We start from the raw sequence: 9,615 nt of genomic DNA on the forward strand, positions 1-9,615 counted from the left end.
ATGAGACTGGTAATCAACTCCATGGTGGAATCTACTATGAGCAGCTGAATAGCTGCCTTAGGGAATGTGGTCTGCTTCCTGTATATAAGCAGAAGTCTTGGGGAACAGTCTCTAGCTTATGGAACGCTTGGACCCTGCATGTAGCCAAGTCGTTGTTCAGCAGCCTGCCATGCTCTGCCAACCTTGGGACTCTCAATGGACTTGAATTAATGGCTTACTGTGTGGTTTGGTAATATTCGGACTGTGCCATTTTATTTGTTGACCTTGGGCTTGGTAGCCTCAGCAGCCAGCAGCTGCCTGAGTGAAGAGATGCCTCTAGCGTCAGTGGGCTGGGAGCAAGAGGCAGAGCTGAAGCCCAAGGTCAAGGGACCCCTAGAGCCTGCACTTTGAACTCGGATTTCTAGCCTCTTGAACTATAAGAGAATAAACTCTTGTTTGTTCAAGCCATCCCATTTATGGTATATTCCTATCAGAGCGGCAGTTGTTGTTGTTGTTATGTGCTATCAAGTTGAACCCGACTCATAGCGACCCCTCCTTGAATTTCTGAGGCAGTTTCACTACGGAAGTAGATTGCCCAGCCTTCCTCCCGAGGAGTGGCTGGTGGGTTTGAACCACTAGCCTTCTGGTTAGCAGTCAAGTGCCGCACTAGGTAACCAAAACACTGCTTGCCGCGGGCCGTCAGGTGAGATCTGTGTCCATGTGAGCCATCGACCTGTTTCCCTGGTGGTGGCTTCTGGCAGTGTGCATGGTGGGAGCGTGGTACCTGTCAGCAGGGAGAAGGGACGTGGCCCCATGCTCCCATGTGGGATAAAGAAGGGTGCTCATTGTGACCCTGAACCTCCATGAATGGCCAGTCCCCTCCTGTGTGGTTTTTGAAAGGTGGCCAGAGAATCCAGTTTAGAGTAAAAACACCACCCACTAGTCTCTGCCAATATGGAATTGTGCATACTGTTTCAGTGAATTAGACAGTAGACCAGTGCTGTTGTTAAGGGTTGATTTTGGATAAAACAGTTATAAAGGAGGAAGAAGACAAGGCAGTCCTCCGTGGAGGACGTGGATCTCGGTGGAGCTCTCATCCCACAGGCGGGCGAGGCGGGACAGGACAGGGGAGGCGCTGCCGCCTGTGAGGACCAGCATGCCGAAGAGGTTGAAGGGGCCTGAGCGGGGGGCCCGGGCGGGAGGCGGGGCCCCTCGGCTGGCTTTGCCACATTTCCAACTGTGTTTCCTTAGCAGGGTTCCTGCACTCTGGGTCCCTGTTTGCTCAGACACAGCATCCAGGGCTGGGCCAAAGCAGTGGTTTTGAGGCACCTTTGTGGGAAGCCCCGGGATTCTGGAAGGCGACCTGGGGGACCTCTGGGGAGTGCCCGAGGGGCCCCATCCTCTCAGTCTTCCCTTGGAGCAGCTCTGCTGTCATCTGCTCTCTGTGTGGGGGGGTGTGCCATGCGAAGTGCCAGCCACGGTTAGGCTCCAGCCACTCCAGTTTGGGGCCCCCATCTGGGCTTTGCTTTAGTCTCTCTCCTCCCTTCCCCTCCCCGCCCTTCCCCCAGAATTCTCGTGGTGTCCAGGGAGAGTGAAACGCCAGAAAGGGGACACCACGTCATAGCACGCTTGTTCTACAGGCCGAGGCCTGAGGTTAGGAGCCCAAGAGCTGAGTTCTGCTGTGTCAGCCCCCGGGGTCAGGGCTGTACCTGGGGAATAGGGGCCTGCAGTGTGGGCAGGGGCTTTACAGGCCAGGGCCACAGCCGGAGGACACAGCTGTGTAAAGGTCCCGAGGCAGAAACAGGCTTGAGTTGGGGCTCTCTGGGACCGGGAAGAGCTCCAGCACAGCTGGCAGGGCACAGGCGAGCGAGTGAATGCGTGGGGCGGACAGGGCAGGGAGGTGAGCTCAGAGGTGGACAGGGGCCAGCCCATGCAAAGCGTTTGGATTTCATCCTAAGTGTGATGGGAAGGAGCTGGAGAGTTTTGAGGAAAAGGATGACATGTGCTAATTTCCATTTAAAATCACTTTGGATCTGTATGGAGAGCAGACTGGGGGGGGGGGGCGCAGGCAGAAAGGAAAGGGAGGCCTGGGGAAGACGAGGGGCTTGGACTAGAGTGGTACCAGTGGAGGCAGCGTCTGGGTCCAGGTATGTGTTCTCATCCTTCCAGAAACAGAAGTGCAGGTGCACATCTCAGTCATCTTGTTTATGTCTGAAGATGGGGAAATGCCATTAGCAGGCCCACATGTGCATGGCAAAGAACCCCATTTTTTTTGAGAGACCTTAAAACACAAACCATCCATCTTTAATTCAAGATACTCTTTAGTGGTTCATCAGGTTTTCTGCAAAGTAAAATGCTTACCATGCTTTAGTTGGTTGCTGTGAGTTGCCTTTATTTAATTGGGAAAAAATACAACAAGGTACCTTAGCTCTCTCTTCCTCATGGAAGCAGTGAATGGAAAAGGAAAAAAACAAGCTTTTGGAGTCATGGCAAAACCTTTGCTAAAGTGTGCACAGCCTTGGAATATTTTCAGTGAATTTGGTTCTGTGTTATTGACCACATACTGTTTCTTCTAAGCTGCTTCACATCTTTGAGGGAGGAAGTATGATATCCATAAGGTATCTATTTTAATGCTGAGATAGAAGAAATGATTGCAACTCATGTTTTCTTGTCAAAATCATGGGCACATTTTGTGGTTTTTCTGAGATGAATGGAAAGAGGGGTTCTGGCCTCTGTCTTACCTCTGCCCCAGTGTGTTGCTACGTTTGTGATCCCACTGTGGAACCTTTGCTGGATACACTGGGAGCAGTTTACGTGTGCTTCTTCTCGCACACAAGTGTGTCTGTAAAGATAGGTCAGTGCACTGTCTGGCCTCACCCATTTTCATGTTTGCTTCCAGAGATCGAGATGGTGATCATGGAGCGCAGCAAGCTCTCAGAAGTGGCCGCCAGCACCTCCATGCAGGAGCAGAACACCACGGACGAGGAGAAGAGCGCCGCGGCCACTGGCTGCAGTGACAGTGTGCAGTGCAGCAGGTAGCTGGACAGAGGGGCCCCGCCCTCCTGAGTGTGCTGTGCGCTGCGGGCGGGGGCTGCCTAGGAGCTAGCCAGATGCCCACCTCCCTGTCAGTGGGCGTTGCCACTCTCACGATAGGAGATGGGCTCAGCATTGAGGTCCAGTGCCTTGCCAGGGTCACCCAGCCCATGGTGATCACCAAGAATAATTTGGGGCCTCTTCCTGCCACACTGTATGGCCTCTTCTGTGTCTCAGCCAAACCCTCCTGCTTCTGTCTTTCCCTGCTCCTCCTCCAGCACCTGACCACCAGAGGCACGGCTCCTCTTGAGAGGTCAAGGGGACAGAGCTTAGATGACATTCTAGTGCTAACCTCGGGAAGAGACCAAGCTGCATTGCAACCACCCCTGGAGCACTTTGGTGTTGGGCCTCATCTAAGAGGGTGTGACCTCACCTTACATTGGCTCTTCCTAAGAAGGCTCCCCCTGGGGTCAGGCTTGGATCTCCCTGTTGTCATTCATTCACTGCCATTCACATCACCGTCCGTGGCACCTGCCCCTACTGACTTGGCTGGCATGGTCAAATCCTGCTGTCTACATTTGACTCTGCTTGATTGTTCATTTCAGTGACACCCTGCTGAACTTGAACTCTCTCAGCCTCCCTGACCATGCACTGAACAGTTAGGAGGGCTTCCTCATTTCAGGGCGATGTCCTTATAAAGTAGTCCCACTGCACAGACCCTGCAGAGTCCCCCTAGTCCTATACCTTGCATTAATAAATGTCCAGCAAGTCTGGCGGTTCCTCTGTCAGCCGACCAGGCATTCAATTCAATTAATTTTATTAATCCAAATTAAAGTGAGGCATTGAAACACACTAATGTTTTCTTCCACATCTTGTTTATCCTTTTGCTTGGCAAATGTTTCAATTACCCAGGGCTTCCGGCTGGTTCGAACCAGCACAGTCATGGCCAATGCAAAGAAATCGGGACAGACCTGAATTTGTAAAATGTGAGTGTGCTGGGATGATAACTGAAATGAGAAAAATTGTACATGGAAGCCCTGGAATAGGAGAATTGGAAGGGGCATCATGAGCCCTTTCAGGAGCCTGATGTGGGAGACTGGATTATTGCCAGGACTGTGGAGGTTGACATATATTCAAAGCAGCATAGACGGCCACCATCTTTGAGCCGAACACCATTGTTTCCAACTCTGCTATTCAAGAGATTTGGCTGCTACACAATGCACACACTGTTTTCTAAGAGGGAGATTAAGTTACTATAGGGCGTTGACTTATGCCCTGCTCTGTTCCAGTTATCTACGTTTTTACAAATTCGGGTCCACCCTGATTTCACTTTGTCAGCCATGACTAAACCAGGAAGAACGGGTTCAGAGCACTGCATTTGCCTAACAGATGGAATTAATTTTTATCAAATGCACAGGGGAACCATTTTTAGTTTTTATTAAACAACATACTGGAAGGGTGGTTTAGACTATCAGTTGTAACTTATAAAGTCTGCTTTGATTTTGCTTGGCAGCAAAAAATGTACACATTATGCTCTGAAAGTTAAGGAAATCATTCTAAACACAAAAGGAGGGAAGAGACCTTTAGATGCTCAGCACAAGGTCATTTGGAATATGCATAATTAGAGAAGCCAAGAGTGACTAGCCTTGGGGAAAGCTTAAGCAAATTAAGATCTATTTGCTGAATAGAATAAGAACCGGCTGCTTGTCAATGGATAGTGTCATGATGTTTCCAAATGCTTACGAACTAATAAATGACCCAGGGATGCATTTTGCATAGTATGGTAATACTATAGCTTTGTTAAAGGAAGAAAATACCTGTGTGTTCTTAAAATCAAAAAGAAACCGACCAAAACATTATGCTAGACTGTTAGAGTTGGTGGTATTTTTTTTAAATCTTTCTTAGGGGTGACTGACACTGGTTTTTAACTTTTGAGTGGCTATAGTGGGCATCTTCTGCCACTTGGTTTAAGATGGAAACTGAGACAGGTGCCCTGACTTGGGCCCTATGGGGGTTGTGAGCACACCACCCAGGAGCCTCTGGGCCAGATGTGCCTCACAGAGCCTGGCCCAGGGTGAGAACAGCCTTCTCCTCTGCATGCCTCCAGTTGTTGGTGACCAGGGACCCTGCTGCTGCCCCTGCCACCCCAGCCCCTAGCACTGAGGCAGGGAGGCTGCTGAGGTGACCGCCCACTGCTGTCGAGTCAGGTCCGACTCACAGTGACCCCTCGTTGGGTTTCCAAGGCGGTATCACTACGGAAGTAGATTGCCTAACCTTCCTTTCAGGGAGTGGCTGATGGGTTTGAACCAGCAGGCTTCTGGTTAGCAATCAGATGCCTTAGCCACTATGCCACCAGAGCTCCCTGCTGAGGTGGGGGGAGGGTGGAAATGTGCTCCCCGTGATGCAATGTGAATCTTGACATTCACCCACAGCCCAAAGAAACCGCTTAGAAGGCAGGACTGCTCTCAGCCCTTCGCAGCATGGGCCATGTCTTCATGTGGGGTTTAATCTGGACATACCAAAACCAAACCAGCTGTTGTCAAGTCAATTCCGACTCATGGCGACCCTAGAGGACAGAGTAGAACTGCCCCAGAGGGTTTCCAAGGCTGAAATCTTCACAGAAGCAGACCACCTCATCTTTTTCCTGAGGAACAGCTGGTGAATTCAAACCACTGATCTTGGAGTTGGCAATTGAGCACTTTAACCACTGCATTACCAAGGCTCCTAATATAGGTACAACTAACTAAAAACTATTCCAAAAATCTTTTTTTTTTTAATTATAAAAACAATTCACATTCATAAAATGTTAAACCTTGAAACACGTAAAGAATGGAAAAAAGCCTCCATGATCCCAGTTCACGGGCAGCTGTCACTAACGTTAGGGCTGTTGCCTCCCAGTCTCTTCCTTCTTGCCTACTTTTTGGGAATTCTACCCTCTCTTCCGCCAAGAGCTTGGGCCATACCACGTTCATCATTTTTTGTTCTTCCTTTTCTTCATCTGTATCAAACTCCACACTTCATTTCTGTTGGTCACTTAGGAAACAAAATGCTTTCTGGCTGCATTCATCTGTCACCTCATGAAAGATGATCACATGCACTTGGTTTCCCCTGTGACAGGGAATTTGGTTAATCATTGTTCTTCCCAAATGAAGCTACACCCCAAAGCCAAATAGCTGTTTTACCAGAAAACATTGTATGCTTCATCCTACTCCTAAGTTTGGAAGCATTGTCATTGGTGGCTTACAGACCCATGTGTGGTGGAACCATGGATGCAGGTGGATGGTGAGGCCCACTCTGCGGTGGGACAAAGGGAGACTGAACATAAATGCCCCTGCTCAGGTCTCTCTGTGGATTTTTGTGTTTCACAAAAAACCTGAAATGTTATGACAAGTACATTTCTGCTGTTTTTTTTCTTTTCTGTCTTTCAGTTTAATAGTTTAAATCAACAGGAAGGTTCAAAATTCAAAAAGTCTAAAAGGTTATGCGAAGAAAAGTCTTCCCTGTTCCTCAGCCCCTCCCCCCCCATTTCACCCTCTACAGACAGCCTGTGTGGACAGTGGTCTTTGTGTGCTTCGGGGGTTAAGTACGCCCTGGTCACTCCCTGAGGTGATGTGCAGTCGTGGCCTCGGCATGGCCTTCCAAGGGCATGGCTGCAGAAGGCCCCAGGGTGTGCATCTCCTGCCAGTGGGCCCGATCTGTGCTTATCCTGTTATTGTCGGGTTGTGGAGTCCTTCTGGGCAATCCACTTCCGTAGTGATACCGCCTTGGAAACCCAAGGAGGGGTCGCTGTGAGTCGGGTCCGACTCGACAGCAGTGGGTTTTTGGAGAGTCCTTCTGGGTCAGACCCTTCGCTGAAGGACAGTGTTTGGGGTGTGTGGTTTCTGATGTGTGTAGCTGCTCTACAAATGTCACCCACAGAGTGTCAGAGGCAGGAGACCTCCTGATCCATTCTTACAGTTGGGGAAAGTTGATCCAAGAAATTCCTGGGCCGGGATCCTACCACAGTGAGATCATAGGGAAGTGCCCTTGGAATGGAAAAACTGTCCTTGTTGTGTGCTATTGAGTTGGTTCTGACTCTCAGTGCCCCTACAGGACAGAGTAGAACTGCCTCCTAGGGTTTCTAAGGCTGTAACTTTTATGGCAGCAGACTGCCAGTTCTTTCTTCCATGGAGCCACTGGGTTTGTTTGAACCACCGACTTTTCAGATAGCAGCCAAGCGCTTCACCATTGCCTCACCAGGGCTCCTTCAAGATAAAAATAGAAACCAAATAGCAGCTCTTGTGGCTTGAACCCCTTCCAGTTGGGCCTGGCCCTGAGCGGAACGCCTGTCAGCCATCATTTTCACTTGCGTCCTCATGATAACCCTGCAGGGGTGTAGTCCCCACTGCATAAATGGGGGAACAGAGAGGCTTTAAGTAACTCGCCCAGCAGCATGCAGCTGGCAAATGGAAGAATTAGAATTGGAACCTGGGCAGTCTGGCTCCAGAGCCCACATTCTTGAAATTGTTTGGACTTGTATGCGTCTTGTCTGGTACTGTTCATCTAGCACATTGCCCTATTTTCTTTCTTCATTTTCTTGTCACTCTTTGAAACAATGATATTAGAGCCTTTTGGTTCTCTGTGTCAGCCCTCTTATCTGATGTGTGAGTGCCACAGGACCAGGGGACTCTGTCATCTTCCCACAGTGGCTGGGGCTCCTGGGGAACAGTTGTTGAACCACTGAGAGGTCTGTTCCCTGGTTAATTACTCCCTCTAGACAGCAGCTGTCTCTGAGCAGAACTGAGATCTGACTTGTCCCTGTGGCCTCAGAGCCTGGTGCTAGACTAGACACCAGGGACGCGGTAAAGGTTGCTGGGCTATGTGAGTGCACAGCTGCGGGAGAGAAGGGCCGCTCGCCCCTCACGTGCAGGTGCGAGGAGACACGTGTTCAGAGGCTCAGGTGTGTGCCTCCCTCTTTTCCAGACCCTTCCTGGACATGGTGTACCATGCCTTGGACAGCCCTGAGGAGGACTACCACGCCCTCTTCGTGCTCTGCCTTCTCTATGCCATGTCACATAACAAAGGTAAGCATGTCCCCTCACCTGCCCTCCTACCTGGGACCTGAGGGCCCATGGCATCTCTTCTCTGCTGTTTGAGGGGAAAGGAAAACTACTTGCATTGAGGGGTTCCCTTCCTGACTTGGACAGACTCACAAAGCTTCTCTGCAACCTTGTTCGAATGTCTCGGGTATCTTTCTACAGACTGAAGGCACAGAAATTGGTTCCTGAGGCATTCGGGGCACGAAAGGTCAGAACGCTGACTGTGTAACCCAGTATGTCTGCATTCACACTGTGGTTTTCTTCCGACCCCTTGTTTTACAACTGACTTAGCTTCCAACCTCTTTCCTGACATCAGAACTAAAATCCATCAAACTGTAGCCTGGGTTTTGCTACTTTTAACAGCTGGTGTTTTCGCTCAGGCTTCAGAGCTCAGATGGACCCTGGGAGGAGTGTGTAGATGTGTGAGCTCCCTTCTGAGGAAACACGTGACTCTGGCTTCCCCTGTTAGGTTCGGTGATAAGGGTCGGCTCCTGTACAGGTAGCAGGTTTGAGTAGGATGCGCCCACCCACTCACTGCTGCCTGCTTAGGAACAGCACTACCTGCCTTGCTCTGGGCAAGTGCTCAATCTCCAACCCAAGATCTCTTAGCAGAAGAAATCTGCAATTTTCCTTCTGGCCCCTGCTGAAAGTGAGGCTTGCAGTAGATGAGACATTGATTACAGCAGGTGAAGTATGTGTAGGGTTTGTGGTAAGCTTATTGGGGAGTTGGTGGAGGTAATTTTCATTAAGACAGCCTATGGCTAGAGACATTCAAGAAACAAGTCTTAATCCTCAGAACACTGCTGCCTTATTTGGAAAATGGACTCTGTTGTTGTTGTAGTGTGCCGTCGAGTCGGACCCGACTCATAGCGACCCCTGCTTGGGTTGCCAAGGCGGTATCACTACGGAAGTATATTACCCCATCTGCCTTCCGAGGAGACTGGACTCTGTAGCTGTGATTAAATTAAAGGTTTAGAATTGGAGAGATTGTTCTGCGTTATCTAGGTGAGCCCTAAAAGCCATCATAGGTGTTTTTTAAGACTGAGGCAGAGGGGGGCTGGACACAGACACGCAGAGGAGAAGGTGATATGCAGACGGAGCAGAGAGAGATCTGAAGAAGCTGTGGGGACATAGCCTCCAGAGAAGAAGTGCCAGCAGCCGGCAGAGGCTGCGAGGGAAAGGCCGTTCTCCCTGGAGTCTCTCAGGTAGTACGGCCCTGTTGACACCTGGTTTTCAGCCTCAGATGCTGATTTTGGACTCGTGACCTCCACAACGGGGAGAGAGCAAGTAACTGCTGTCCTCAGCCCCCAAAGTTGTGGCAGTTTGTTACAGCACCCATGTTGTTGTTGTTATGTGCTGTCGAGTTGGACCCAACTCATAGCGACCCCTCCTTGGGTTTCTGAGGTGGTAACACTACGGAAGTAGGTTGCCCAGCCTTCCTTCCGAGGAGTGGCTGGTGGGTTTGAACTGCCAGCCTCCTGGTTAGCAGTCAAATGCCTTAGGTATGCTACCAGAGCTCCCTACA

At 50.1% G+C, this 9,615-nt stretch overlaps 1 protein-coding gene across 1 annotated transcript in view; it reads left to right on the forward strand.

Moving 5' to 3' along the window:
* The window catches only part of CLEC16A (C-type lectin domain containing 16A), a 278,156-nt gene that overhangs the window by 81,542 nt on the left and 186,999 nt on the right, over positions 1-9,615 (forward strand). The window contains exons 12-13 of the mRNA XM_007939731.2: positions 2,879-3,014; positions 7,975-8,075. Coding sequence (XP_007937922.1) covers positions 2,879-3,014; positions 7,975-8,075 — 237 coding nt within the window. The remainder of the gene's footprint in view (positions 1-2,878; positions 3,015-7,974; positions 8,076-9,615) is intronic.

This window comes from Orycteropus afer, unplaced genomic scaffold (genome assembly GCF_000298275.1).
Source record: "Orycteropus afer afer isolate SDZICR_OR568_19922 unplaced genomic scaffold, OryAfe1.0 scaffold00061, whole genome shotgun sequence".
NCBI classification, from domain to species: Eukaryota; Metazoa; Chordata; class Mammalia; order Tubulidentata; family Orycteropodidae; genus Orycteropus; species Orycteropus afer.